Source organism: Cupressus sempervirens, chromosome 6 (assembly GCF_028749045.1).
Source record: "Cupressus sempervirens isolate cs-2001-9-10 chromosome 6, ASM2874904v1, whole genome shotgun sequence".
Taxonomy (NCBI): domain Eukaryota; kingdom Viridiplantae; phylum Streptophyta; class Pinopsida; order Cupressales; family Cupressaceae; genus Cupressus; species Cupressus sempervirens.
Genome location: NC_143123.1, coordinates 520,624,165 through 520,639,704, shown reverse-complemented (window position 1 = coordinate 520,639,704; position 15,540 = coordinate 520,624,165). Strand labels below are relative to the sequence as shown.

Below are 15,540 nucleotides of genomic sequence, written 5' to 3'. Positions count from 1 at the left end.
TTGAATGACTTTGACATTGCCGGTGACAAAATCTAAGCAAAATTATCCAAATACTGTGAAGTGTTACAATAAAAAATGACAGAAACCGACTGCCTTCAATGCTCATCTTGAATTCCACTCATCAATAAAATAATGTAAAGTGTTATGGTGGACAGTGACAACAACTAACCGCCTTCAATGCTCATCTTGAATTCTACTCATAAATAATTTTGATTGTCATTTACAAACAAAATACAAATACCAAATTTACACTTTTTCTTTCATTTACATTTCATATTTATTGAGTCAAACTTGCAAAAAGTAAAGTAAATTTCTATTAACTTACAACTCAAATGATTTTTAAAAATTACCTCAATCCATTTGAAAGACAAGAAAAAAGTTAACAAGAGGGCAAAACAAAAAAAACACTCAATGATATGATTACTTATAACATGTTAAAATTAACAAATCATAGAGGTCGACTTATTGAGTGTTACATATTATCATTCAAAAATGTATTTATGATAAAATGATATATAACACACTAGACTATAAGCCAAACCCAAATACAAATTCAATATCGATAGGAACTAGACATTATGCATCCTCCTTATATTTTCATCATGCATTTAAAAATAATTCAATTCTAAAAATGTAAAATAGGAGCTCCACTTTATTCATTTAATCATTTATTAACTTGATACTTTTATTATATTACTACATATTTTTAAATATTTAGATTTTAGGAATGTTTTGAACTTCTAATTAGTTTATTCTATTCTATTTTTAAATTAATTTTGTCTTTGTCACCTCTTTTCTAACCCCATCTTCACTTTCTTCCCCTATTACTCTCTCTTGCTTTCTCTGTACCAATGATGCATTCGCTCATCCTTACTCCCCAAATGGTTGAGCCCCATAGAACTATAGGGGGCCCTATTGATCGAGTTAGAGCTTCAACCTTTTCATTCCTCCATAGTTCTAGCCAAGAGCTGTATAAAGTTGACTAATGACATTACATTTTATTTATCCTCGCCTATATTTGTGTGTCTCTGTCACTTTGATGATTGTTAAGCTTTTACCTCTCAACAAATACTATGGAGGAGTAGCAACTCTTTTGAAGAGGGTTTCGAGGTGACACACACTTAACACGGGCATAAGCATGACTCTACCAAGGGAGCACTTTACTATAGTAGCTCACATAGGTGCTCAGTGGTTGAGATGTACTTTGAACCAAATAACTCGGTCTCGACCGGAGCTCAACTGATATCTTGGCTGAGTCTCTCTCTCTCTCTCTCTCACACACACACACACACACACACACACCTCCCCTATTCTCCCCTCTCTTCATCCCTTTATTTCTCTATATATCCCTATCTTTCTATTCCAAACATAGCATGACCATGTTTATAACAGAGCCTAGTACATTGTTTTAATTATGTTTAGATCCATATAAATGGATGCATGATTGAAGCTATCATTTCTCCTCATGTACTACATAAGTGTATGCAACAAATATACTAGAATTTTTCCAAATTAAACATACCATTGACATCCATTTTAAAAAAGGTGCAGGCTATATGTATCCAATAGTCAAAATTCTATAAATTTTTTTTTCCAAAAATGCAACAATTTCTTCTTAGATTTTGTGATGTTTTCTGCTATTTGTCATGAAATCAACATGAAATAACTTCTGAAATTTTTGTAAAAATCCATTATGTTTCGTAATTACATAATTTAATCAAAGATACATTTTGTCTAGACAATAATTGTGTCCTTTAAAAAATGCTTATTTGATGCCATTCCATCCATTGAGGGAAAAAATGATTTATTATAAACCAAAGAATAAAAAATAAAATTACAATGGAAGCCCTTCAAAGAGAGCCCACCTTTAGGGATTGAAAAGGAGAGGAAAATGAAATGGAGCGTTCAAAACCATCGTCAACAGTCATTGTGAAATCTCATCCGATAATGCAACGCCGTATTTTGTCTTATACATCCACGTGGCTCCAGCAGTTAAATTAATTCTACAGGAAATTGATTTTTTCATTTTGCAGAGAAATTGATTTTTTATTTCGCTGAGATCTTCTGTAACGGTGCTTGCCAGTCAGCCTCGTCTGTATGTCATGCATCGCATCACTATAAATTAGAGTTTTCTGGGTCGCGGATTCGAATCTCGCCAAGCAAAGAATACTAAAATGGAAAAGATGGCTTCATACAACCAGTCGAATGTTCTAGGCATTCATGGGGGACGCATCAACAGAGGACTCCTCCACCAGCGGAATGCCTTTGCTGGTATTAGATTCAGGTCCGCCAAATTACCCTGCTCTTCTTCGTCTCTCTCCATTCGTTGCGTCGCGAGCGAGTCCAAGGCAAAGAAATCTTCAAATGAACAAGGTGCACCACTTCGATTGCATTTAATAAGGAAAATAAGAGCAAATCTAGTTATTTTCGTTTCTTGTTTGCGTAACTGATTGGATATTCCATGGCCAATAGATTTGGTTAATTTTAGCAAAGCGTAGTCATTGAAATCGGTAAAAGGTTGCTCAATCTAGTTTCCAAAGTAGCAGAGATGTATGCGGAGAGTTCGATTGCTCAATCTAGTTTTCAGATTAGCAGAAATTTATGCAAAGAGTACCAAATCTAGTGATAGATTTTTTAATTTTTTTTTCAATGTTGAGAATGAGTTGTTAAATCCAGATAAATTTGCACTATTTTAACTTCTATATCCTGATTAGACAAAAATCCTCGTGACTATGTTTGAAATCTGAGCGTGATTAAGGGCACTTAACGCAAAATTTCTTTGCACTTTAGTTATTAGGATTCCAGAGTTTAAGTTTAGATGCTTTGTTGACTGTAATTTTCTGAAAATTTAGCAAGATTGAGAAAAATAATGTTGTTTATAGAAGGTCAAGATGAATCAGAACAAGTTCTAGATTTGCATGCATTTACACTTTAACATTTAGAGCTCGAGAGACAAAGATTAAGTATTAACTGTTTAATCACTAGATTGGTCAAATGTGCCCTGTTTAGGTTTGAAACACAGAATATCCATTGAAGTGATCAAAAGCCCACTATTCAACTTTTAAATCCAGAGCAAAGGGGATGCCTGTGATTATGCCTATGATTATCAAATGATAAGTTGAAGCTGGGCGTCCGTTAGTGCACTTAATTAAAATTGTGTGAATTATAGACATTAGGACTTTAAGAGGCTAATGTTAGGTGTTCTCTAATAGGATACAACGATTTATAACAAAACTGTACATTCTTCTATAAAATTTGGTCAAAAAACGTTTCATATTAATAACATGGAAATATAACGAATTTGTGGTTGAAAATGATCCATTGAATTGGTACAATTTGCACTAGTTCTCTTTGACACCCACATAAGAGTAAGACCATTGTAATTTTCATACAAGAAATATCAAATTAAAGCACAAATCAGTGAACTAACGTAAAATCTTTGGCGTGGTATAGTTTTTGGGATTCAATAGTCTAGATTAAGCAATTTATTGGAGGAAACCAAGAGTCTAAGATCAAGCATTTTGTTGGAGGAAACCACTAGTTTATACAAAAAATGTACGATGTAAAATTTGTTAAAAATGTTCTTAAAAGAAGCAATTAGATTTGTTATACTTGCAATATATTTCAAATTCAAAAGCCAAAGAACTTTTGGGCCAAAATTCTAAAGACAGAGTGTTTTTTAAGAGAAATTCATGCAAAATTTTGTATGCATTTTAGTACTTGGGATATGAGGTTAAGATTTAGTTTTCTGTTGCAGGAAACCAACAATTTATACATGTAAACTTCATGTAAGAATTTGGTATAGCTTTGATACCATGTAAGAATTTGGTATAGCTCTGATACCATGTAAGAATTTGCCTAAGGCAATAATTCAATGCCAAGATCAAGACCAATAGAATAAAGTGTAGACAAGGAACCAATGGCAATTGCTCCGTATAGGAATGTGGATCAAACTCCAAAGACCAAGATGCCTCCTCAACAAAAGTAGGAAGAGAAACAAAGAAGCACCCCCTCAATGTAGAATCTGCACCTATGAAATATGCTCTTGGATCAATGTAGAAGCTGCACCATGAAAACTGAATTATATTTCTCCCTTGAGGAAGAAATGGTGGCATGGGTGTACAAAAGAATACTCCCCAATCAATAGGAAGAACTCTTAGAATGTAATTTGTGATAGGAAACTGCATAGGAATCTGCAACACATGAGTATGATCAACCATGCAATTTGACATCTCAAGTGAAGTTTGAGATTCATGTAAAGCAATGTCCAAAGACTGAAATGTCTTCTCTGAAGTGAAAGGGACCTCCTGCCAATGTTGTAAGAAAGTATCACAATCATGTCAAACTCGAAAGAAAGATCAAGTGGAGAATCATGAGGGTTAGAGTGTTCTCTCGCAACAATTGAAGAAGGATCATCCTCAATAAAGAGAAGCTGTATATCATCAATATTAAGATAATATCTTATACTTTCTATAATAGTCAACTACTTGTCTGTAGTCTGTCTTTCAGTCTAGATAGGAATGTTTCCTATCCTGTTTCTAGTTTTGTTTCTAATTCCGTCTTCAGTCTACGTTGTTTCTTTTAGAAACAACGTTCTTGTAATTCTTTATAAGGAACACATTTGTTCCTCTGTTAATCAATTAATTATCCGGAAATCCGTTAATCTGCCAACTCTTCTTGAATCTTGTAACATGGTATCAGAGCCTATTTCTTAAATTTTTTTTCGAAAATCATAATTTCTTCTTCGAGATTATCAAACCCATTTTCGAATTTATTTTCCTGTGTTCCTTGGGAAATTGTCTGCACCTCGCGATTTCGTTGTCACAAAAAAAATCGTGACTTCAAATTCGTGCTTTTTTTGTGCATTCGAGTTTCTCTCAGCCGCGATTTGGTACACTATTTTTGCATTTTTCAGGGGCTCGTTCCAACTGCAAATCATGGCACAAATCATGCCTTTTTTCCTCCAAGTCGAGCACGCCTAAAGCAGCTCGCATCTGTATTTTTTTTTCCAGGCTTATTTGACAGGGAAATCGCGTTTTTTGCAACCCGTGCGATTTCTTCTGTTTTTTCCTGCAAATACAATCGCGACCTTCACCCAGTACTTGTTGCCTCTGCAATCCCACCTGTTCTTAGTCATTTTTGAAGCAGATTTGACCATTTTTTATCAAGAAATCTGAAGTTTTTTCAAACTTTTTTCAGCCAGGGCCGTTTTTTTCGAAACCCTAATTTTTGGGGTCGAAAAAATATTTTGTTTGCAGATTCTTGGTGGGTTTTTCGAGAGCTCAACTGGGTTGTCATCCGTTTTTTCTGGGTGCCTCGATTTTTGTGCCTCAATTTTCGAGCCAGCGAATCCAAAAAATGACAGTAGATTCCTTCTGGGTTTTTCGAGCTCTCTTCAGGGCCATTCTTTGATTCTTCTGGGTCTTCTGTATTTTTGCCTCGAAGAACGTGCCTTCACATATTTTCACAGGTTTTCATTGAAAAACGTGCCATGGCATCTCTGACAAATATTCTGCTCAAACATAATTCCAAATTCAATGGTCGCAATTATGGAACCTGGAAGCAGCGCATCATCGCAATCTTTGAATATCGCAACACCGCTCAACTTGTTCTGGGTGTTACGCAGCGTCCGACTTCTTCGGGTCCTGATCAAGATACATGGGATCTGAACAATCGAGAGGCAGTAATGCTTCTCAAACTATCCGTAGTTGATGACCAGCTTTCTCAGATTCCATCTGGCAAGACAACTGTCGAAATCTGGACACATCTAAAAGGTCTTCATGAGACTTCCGACAAGAGCAGAGCCTTCTTTCTGAAAAACACTCTGTTTTCTATTGTCATGGATGAGCGCACCTCGCTCCAGGAACACCTGAATCGGATTCAGGAAATCCGTGATCAGTTACTTGCCATCAGTCGCAAGATGAAGGAAGAGGATATTGTGGTAATCACTCTTCGGAGTTTACCAAAATCCTATGAGCATTTTATCGAGACTCTCAACATCACATCTACTGGTGTTGATCTAAAGTTCACTGATCTCTGCATCCTGCTGCTTCAGCAAGATCGGTGGAAACAACAGTTTGGTAGCAGCTCCAGTTCCACCTCCACTGAGCAAGCCTTTGCTGCAAAATCCTTTCAACAGAACATTGGCAACCATCAGTCTTCTCAGCCTTCCCAGCATCAACCTTCTGCTCAATCCTTGGATGGCTCTACGAAGCAAAATGTACAGTGTAATTACTGTCACAAGTTCGGCCATATGAAATTCGAGTGCCAGAAACGTTTGGCTGCCCAAGCAAGGCAAAATGTTTCCCAGCCAACAACACAAGTTGTCGAGCTTCCTGATCAAGGCGAAGCTGCATTTTTTGCCTTCTGAATTTATTTCTGTTTTTGTGGGTTTGTTGATTTTCTCCTCAAAAATCATTTTAAGTTGTCTGTAATACGTAAGTTTGTGTGAGATTCTGGGTTTGTTGATTTTCTCCTCAAAAATCATTTCAAGTTGTCTGTAATACGCAAGGTTGTGTGAGATTCTGGGTTTTACCGTTTTTTCCACAAAAACGAAGTTTTGTAAATGCAACCTATTTTGAGTCATAACACTCTTCTGGCAAAGCTTCTTGGTTTCAACATTCTGTAGATCTAGGGAGGGTCTCAATTATCCCAGAATGTTCCGACATTCGTACGTTGACCATTAAGGGAGGGTATTAAGATAATATCTTATACTTTCTATAATACTCAACTACTTGTCTGTAGTCTGTCTTTCAGTCTAGATAGGAATGTTTCCTATCCCGTCTCTTTTTCCTTCAGTCTAGATAGGAATGTTTCCTATCCTGTCTCTAGTTTTGTTTCTAATTCCGTCTTCAGTCTACGTTGTTTCTTTTAGAAACAACGTCCTTGTAATTCTTTATAAGGAACACATTTGTTCCTCTGTTAATCAATTAATTATCCGGAAATCCGTTAATCTGCCAACTCTTCTTGAATCTTGTAACAATCAATAGTGTCTCCCATATCCTCAATGTAGGACTCCACAAACAGACCTGCAATGTCTGTCAAGAAGTCATCCCAAAGAACTGAGTCTGGAAGATGATGAATATCTTGCTGCACTGAATCATGTGAATCCACGACTGTGTGAATAAAAGCATCATCAAGAGCAATAATAGATGCAATATCAATAGGAGAATTAGTAGTTGCAATTGGAGGTAAAAGATCTTTTGGGAATGGAGGAACATGCGGATCTCCATACATTTTCCAAAGATAAATCCAAATATCATAAAATTCAGTTGACTTCATGTCATCAAGTGAATCCATAACCTTCATATCCATATGTAGAAAGAGTGCACGACAAATGATTGTAATAGTGTCACTATTGTATGAAAGTCCTTTCACATATGGCAATGCATTATTCTCACTAAGATAAGTGAGAACTAATTCACTCCATTTCTTATAGTTTTGTGTTGTCAAGGTAATTAAATCTTCCCCATCCATGATGTACTAATCAAGGCAACCCCCCCTAAATAAATTTTTGACACTTTATACTAAGTGCGTGTACAATTGTCACTTGTCAAAATGAACCAAAGTGGACTTTTGATTTGATGTTTACAACTGAAAATATGAAGCTATATATGACTCAACAAGATAAGACACAAGACCTCTTAAGGATCTAATTAATTACAAGTGCCAAAATAGGCCAAAAATGACCAAATGCTGAAAGTACGATGTCCACTCAAAATTACTCCAAACTGATACCAGATCTAAAAAGTAGACAAAAAATTATGCACTTAAAAAAAAAATAGCACCTAAAATATGTGTCCAAATGAGCCCGAATGAAGCCTCTAAAGTTGTAAAAATCAGGATTGACAATTTTCAGAAAAATTTAGGAATAGAGATCACAAACAATTTGCACCAATGTGTAGATCATGAAATTCTACCCCAAAACAAAAAAAAAATTGCTCAAGAAAAGGAGTCCGTATGAGGGAGATATTGCTGTTTGAAAATCACCTCTGTAATTATTTTTCTTGAATCATTGCCGTCGCACCTCCAAAAATCAAATGACTCTAGATTTCACCTCAGATGTTCGATTTTGATGAAATAAAAGTCAATTTGGGGTTTTTTTGACCTTTTGAATGTGATACCAACATCTGATTTGCACTAGCAAGCCCTAATCGTGACCTACAAAAAAAAATCTCTCCAATAGCTATGCAATGAAACTCCTATGGCTCATTTAAAAACATTTCATGAAATTATGGAAAACTCTTTAGTCCACAAAATATTTTAAATTTTGCAACTAATTTGAAAACTACCCATTAAATCAATCAAAATTGCACTTGGTTAGCTTAAATGTGTAGTCAAGCAGGCCGATATTTCCAAGCATAGCTACCAATTCTAGATTGATTTGGTTCAGATATGTCTGAATCTGAATATTTCAATTCACTGTATTTATTCAATCCAGTCTAGACTTTTCAATTCCTTCAGAAATTGCACTGAAGTATTTAAAAATTCCAAATTACCGTTTTGCTTTACCTCCTGAACAAATTGAATGTCTTGAACTTGGTAACCATGGTTACCAGTTTTAAAATCTTAAATCAGACTGTTCTTTAATGCGCTTGTTGTAGAATTACTCTTCAAATGAGCAGGATGTTTTCCCATGCCCTTTGATTGTTACACAGAATTCAGTGGTAGAATATGTGATTTATTTGTTCATTCAAGTTTTTTGAATAAATTGCCATTTACTTAAACAAAATTAAAATATCACATCTTAAATGTGTTCAAACAAAAAATAGGATTCATCCAAATCAACATAGTCGATCTATTTTACCCAGCAAGATTTTAAATAACATTTGTTGGGTTTGGTATTTGAATTTTTTTTTTTAGGAAAAAGTGGGCGAACCACTGAATATATATATATATATATATATATATATATATATATATATATATATATATATATATATATATATATGATGAATATCCTGATTCAAAGGCTCAACTGGGAAAGAAACATGAAGAAAACTCAATATCCTTGCCAGAATACAACATGAAGAGAAAGAGAAGAAAGATGAAGAGGCTGAACACCCATCAGCGAGTTGGGGAATGTCAACACTAACATCTGAATAAACAAGTTCCGAAGATAATAAATTTTCCAATTTGGGAAACAAGTTTGAGATCTTGTTTGCTGAAAAAGATTCAATAAAGTTGCCATCACAATCAAAATTAAATAAACAGTCAGCCACCTTGTTACCTTCTCTAAGCGTGTGAGTGATGCATATATCTTGAAAAGAATGAAGTAATTGCCAAATTTAATTCATAATATATCGAAGCTGCCAGTTGTGAATATTCTTGGTCGTGCATGCATTAATTACCATAAGAGAATCCCCTTCAATTTGGATTTTAGAAAAACCAACATTCTTTGCCAAAACCAGACCGTGGAGAAGTGCATGTGCCTCTGCCAGGTTGTTCATGGCAGGATTGATTGGAGCAGCCTTAACTGCCAATGGTTTGCCTAACCAATCTCTGATACAAATGCCAATCCCAGAGATACCGAGAATACCTCTTGACGCTCCATCAAAATTGATTTTGATGAAATCTCGGAAAGGGGGATGCCATTTAATAATGGACTTGTCTTTGGCGTTAATGGATTTCCTATTTGGAGCTGATCCAACTGGTAGACGTATGTATTTCCATACTTTTAAAGTCATTTTGTCCCAGCGAGAAAAATAATGATTGCATTTGACGTTGGATAAATTAGAGTTAGCTATCTCCGATATAGAGACTTCCAGTTTATCACAAACTTGATCATTAGTAGAGAAATCTTTCCTGAAAATTCTTTTATTTCGTTCCCACCATATCGCCCAAACAATTGAAGAAGGTATACATTTCCAAAGGCAAGAGAAAGTGGAGGAGGAGAACAGCACGGGCTAGGATTCAAACAAATCCCAAATCTTGTTTCGTAGGGGCATGGACACATTAAGTTTCTTGATAATGAACAGCCAGCATGAGTAAGCAAATCTGCAATTGATAATTAAATGGTCCACTGATTCTAACTCTTCCCCACATAAGACACAATAAAAGGGATTTGCAATGCCAAACTTTGAAAGTCTATCACTTGTTACAATCTTCTTCCTGAGAGCTAACCAAGAGAAGTAGCCCGCTTTAGGGAGGACAGTGGGGTTCCAACATAAAAAATATGCTCTGCTCTTACTATTATTATTTTCAATTTGTTGAAGAGCCCTATAACCTTCCTTAATTGAGTACTTGCCATCCTTAGATGCAACCCAAATCAGCTTGTCCTCAAGGTTCGATAAGAATATAGACCATTGATGAAAAATATTTGTGAGAGAAGAGGACTGAATATCATTGAGAGGCAGTGAAGAAGGGTCCATCCAAATTACTTTTGCAGAGAATATTTCCATAGCTAGTACATATCTAGCAACTCAGAGCCCCAACAGCTAGTCGAAATGGCAATGATATCTTCATATTGATCCAACTAGGAGAGTGGAGGGAGGCCATTCCAAGAGTCAGACCAGAATTTGACACTGCAACCATTGTTCACTTCCGAAGATATGTACTTGGTAACAAGGTCTTTAGAATTAATCATGAAGTTCCATATTGCCGATCCCTTAGGAGGGTCAAGAATGGAGAAGATTCGTGAAGGACACCTGTCATCTAAATATTTTTCTTGCAAGATTTGGCACCATGTAGATCTAGGCTTAGTGTACATTTGTCAGACAAGCTTTCCCCCAAAAGCTTTGTTTCTATGGGCAAGGTTATGCAAACTAACTCCCCCATGCAGTTTCTCTTGGGCCATGTTTTGGAGGGAGATGAGAGGAATCTTCTTATTTTCAGTCATATTGCTAACCCAAAGAAAATCATGAGTAAGTTTCTCAGTTTGGTGGATGATTGCTGCAAGTGCTTTGAGGACTGACATATAATAGTTGGGAATTGTAGATAGAACAGATTTAATAAGCATAATTGTCCTAGAAAAAGACAACCACCTAGCCTTCCAAGCTGAGATCCTAACTTTGATTTTGTCTACCACAGTAGACCAATAAGGAACTTTGTTGGCCCCCACAAAGAAGGGAATCCCTAGGTAAGTGGAGGGGAGTTTGTCAACCAAGAAACCCAAAATCTTAACAATCTTATTTGATATGAATGTTTTGGTGTTGAAGAAAAAGATAGTTGATTTATGTGCATTGATCTTTTGGCCAGAAGCTTAAGTATACATCTCCAAGGACAGCTTGATTTGCTTAGCTTCTATGATAGATGATTTACCAAACAAAAGAGTATCATCTGCCAAAAAGGAGTGGGTTACTGACAAGGAAGTGCTTGAAATGTGAACACCATGCCAGAGACCATTTTCAAACTCTCTCAAAATGCTCCTACTAAATTCATCTGCCATAATAATAAAGAGGAATGGGGATAATGGGTCACCCTGCCTAACCCCTTGAGTAGAAGAGAATAATCCTGCTGGAAGACCGTTGATAAGCACCAAAAACCAAGCCCCTATGACACAAGCTTTGATCCATTTGCACCATTTTTTTGCAAATTCAAATTTGGAGAGAACTTTGAACAAAAACTCCTAGCATACCCTATTATAGGCCTTCATCATATCCAATTTAATGACAAAGTTAGATTGTTGGTTTGACTGAATGGAATGAAGAGTCTTGTGGGCAACTAAGGTCCTTTCCATTGTATCTTTTCCTGAAACGAAACCTCCTTGTTCATGAGAAACAATTAAGGGGATAAGATGTTGAAGCCTTAAGTAAATAGCTTTGGTGATAATCTTGTAAACCATGTTGCACAGGGCAATGGGTCTAAGGTCTGCAAATGTAATTGGAGCTGCAACTTTTGGGATGAGAGAAATGTTTGTAGTATCAAAACATTTTAGCATAGAACCATTTCTTCTGGATTCTTCCATGGCAGCTAGGAGGTCAACACACATGACATCCCAACATCTTTGAAAAAATAAGGTTGTAAAAGCATTAGGCCTTGGAGCTTTGTCTAGAGGAAAAGAGAAGACCACTTTACGTATTTCTTCAAGAGTAAACAGAGCTAGCAATAGTTTGTTGTCACCATCTGAAACTAATCTTGGAATGCAGGCAAGGAGATGATCAGCTGCAGCATACGATTTAGAGTCTAAATTTGGTGGGGGGGGGGAAGCAAATTTTTGAAGAATTTAACTCCTTCCTTTTGTATGTCATGTGGATCTTCAATAAGGCAACCAGAATCAGAACATCTTATGGAAGAAATAACAGAAGCAGCTTTCTTATGTTTTACTGAAGCATGAAAGAATTTAGTGTTTTTATCACCTTCCTTGAGCCACAACTCTCTTGATTTCTGTCTCCAGTAAACTTCTTCCCGATTGCAAAGCTCATTCCACTCAACTTGTAGAGAACTTTGCTTATCAAACATGGCTGAATCCAACCCATGTTGGATGATGTGTTGGTTAATGTCGGCAAGTAGCTTACTAATCACCGATTTTTGCTCAAAGATGTTTTTGAAAACCTTGTCATTCCAATCCTTAAGCTGGAGCTTAATGAATTTAAGCTTCTGGGAAAACTGGAACATTTTAGTTCCTCTACAAAATGAAGCAGAAGTCCACCATGGTTTCAGTAAGGCGTCAAAGCGTGGGTGTCTAAACCACATACTCTCAAACTTAAAGGAGGAACCAAATGCACGGTACAGAGGAGAGACTTTCCACTCAACATTCAGGAGCAAAGGAAAGTGATCAGATTCAGATACTGGTAAAATTTCAGAATTGAAAGAGTCATGAAGGAGTTTCCAGCTCTGAGTTATGAAGAACCTATCAAGCCTCTCAGCGATTTGCAAAAATCTAGCTTGCCTGTTTGTCCATGTGAAAGATCCATTGTGTGGGATATCATCTAAAAGCTGATTGTTTGTTATAAAATTCAGAAAGTCTTGAATAGTTCTTGGATGAGGAGAAATACCTCCCTTCTTATCATCATCAGATAGAATTGCATTAAAGTCCCCACCAACTATGAATTGCTGGTCTTTATCATGATGAATAATTTGGGATAACTTTGTCCACAGGTTCCTCTTATCCAAGATGGAAGATGGGCCATAAACATTTATTAACAAAATGTGAGATCAAAATACACCATCTTCACTAATTGCCAGTTATGATCCTGCCCACTCAATCCGCCACAAACAGTCTTAGGATTCTAGAGAGTAACAAGACCTCCGAAAGCACCCATACCTTGCATATGAAGAGACTTCCAAGCTGACCATTTCTTAATTGTTTTGGCATACATGTCACTAGACATTTTGGTCTCTTGAATAATGTAGATATTTGCCTTAATAGAATCAAGCTGTTGCTTAATTCTATACCTTTTGTTAGAGGCATTCAAGCCTCTGACATTCCAAGAGGTGATCTTCATTGATGACATGGAGAACCCTCTATTCTCCATGTTGGTTTCTTGCTCCTAGCCGATCTCTTGTAGACTGAGAATTTACCATCTAGTGTGGTCTGAATCCCTGGAACCATTTCCTCAAGAACCTTAGCACTATTAGGTTTCTGTCCCCTGGACTTTGATATTTTCTTCTCTACCTTCTTAGAGGAGGGTGTTTGTTCAAAGGAGAAGGACTGAGAGTAATCGAAAGAATCTGTAGGTAATTGTGACTGTTTGAAATCATTTTCATCTTCTTCAAGAGACATAATGTTCTCTAAATTTTGCAAGTGCAGTGAACAAGAATGAGCAATATCTATAGAATGAGGTGCTGGAGTGGGGAAAGCCTTCTGCCTGATTGACTTGATGGAGAAATTCCTCCTCAAAACAAAGAGCATCGATCCCTGCAGGAAACTCTGAGTTGACAAATTGAAGAGGTGGAATAGGAGGATGGCATGGGATTGAATCTGAATCTTGCCCTTGGTCAATACTGTACTCAATCTGATTAAAACTGGTCTTCTCCAAGGATTCATTAGAGTAACCTGAAATTGGTTCTTCAACGACGACGAGAGGTGAACTCAAGCACACTTCACTCTGTGATGGACAAATTTCATCAGACAAAATAACTCCTCCTGCTGCAATTTCATTAATCATGGAAGTGGCAAGAGTAACAAGCCAGTCATCTGCTATAGATTGGAGAGTCTTGTCTGAAAGTTTATGCCCTTTTCTCGGGATGCAATCAATCAAGGCAACATCAACTAGTTTATCTTGAAAGATGAGATCATGCACTACAAAATCTCTGTTCTCCAGATGGGGATCTGCAGACAAAAGAAAGGGTATCGACACTGAAAGAGCAAAATTCTGAATTGAAAAATTTGAGTAAAGAAGAGAGATGGTATAATAAAGACCCCAGAGAAATTTATGAATCATCAAGAAGCATTTAGAAATGATCTCAATTGACTCAGGCTGTAGAAGGCAGTCCTGGAACTTCGAGAAAATTCCTGATGCTGATGGGGGCTCAACTGCGAGGAGCCATGATTGTCTTGAATATTCTGTTCCTGAACTGAGCACTTGTGCAGATCAGATATGTGGTCCTCACATATTGAGACTTGCATCATTGCCATTGGATGACTGAGAGTTAAGATGCCTAAGCTGATGCTGGAATCTGTGAACTGTGCTATCTTCTTGAATCAAAACTTGTTGTGACCAAGAGCCCCATTTAGATCTAATGATACTAGCCTTTGGAACAGGCTTGGATATTTCTATAAGGATAAACATTCTAGATTCCCGATGAAGAAGTTCAAATGTAAGCAGATCATGTCTGACAAAAATATCCAACTGATTTGCCATAATTTCAAGAATTTCTGGATCTCTGTACTCCAAAGGCAATGAGGGAAAGACAATCCAGATCGGGAAATAGTGACATAGATTGTCTACTGGTTTGAAATTTTGCCTCCAGCGCAAAGTACACATACTGATACCATTACAAAAAACCAACCTTTGAACTTGTGGACTCTGTCCCTAAATAAGTTGGTATTTGAATATTGATGTTAGTAAAATTTGAATGGTTTTGTCTTTGGACCAGTAGAGTGACATTTTTACCATAATGATTATGATTTATCATTTCCACATTGAATACATGTTTTGATATCCAGAAACTATGTAACATCAAAATAAATATCTTAGACTATTTTAATAATATTATATTGATTTTTAAATATCTGGTCTGGCCACGTTTCTCCTACTCTAAATGCATGTAATTGAAAAACACTTGCACGCCTACCATGCCATGCCATTGCTGTCTAAATGAAACACAATAATCAATGTAATAGTGCAAAATTTTGCATGATTTTTTACTTTAGTGCTTAAGAGGCTGAGATTAAGCCTTCTTTTGTTCGATTGCAGCAATTTATAATGAAAATTGGAAGGCTCATTTATAAAATGTTCCATCATAATGTTATATTTGCAAATCAATTTCTGTTTCTTGTTTATAAAAAGAGTTTTTAAATTAGTTGGATTTGGTACTATCTGTTGAAATATTTAGATTTGACATGCAGAGCAGCAAAGAAACCTTGTGGCTTTCAGTCAAAATATCTCAAATCCATTTGTTTTTGTGCAATTAATGCAATAACTTGTGTGTATTTAC

General features: G+C 36.3%; 1 protein-coding gene across 1 annotated transcript in view; it reads left to right on the top strand.

Moving 5' to 3' along the window:
* Positions 1-2,147: 2,147 nt before the first annotated feature.
* LOC149553311 (Glycosyl transferase, family 35) overlaps positions 2,148-15,540 on the top strand; it is a 98,760-nt gene continuing 85,367 nt past the window's right edge. Inside the window, exon 1 of the mRNA XM_089788773.1 lies at positions 2,148-2,373. Coding sequence (XP_089644899.1) covers positions 2,175-2,373 — 199 coding nt within the window. The 5' untranslated portion in view covers positions 2,148-2,174. The remainder of the gene's footprint in view (positions 2,374-15,540) is intronic.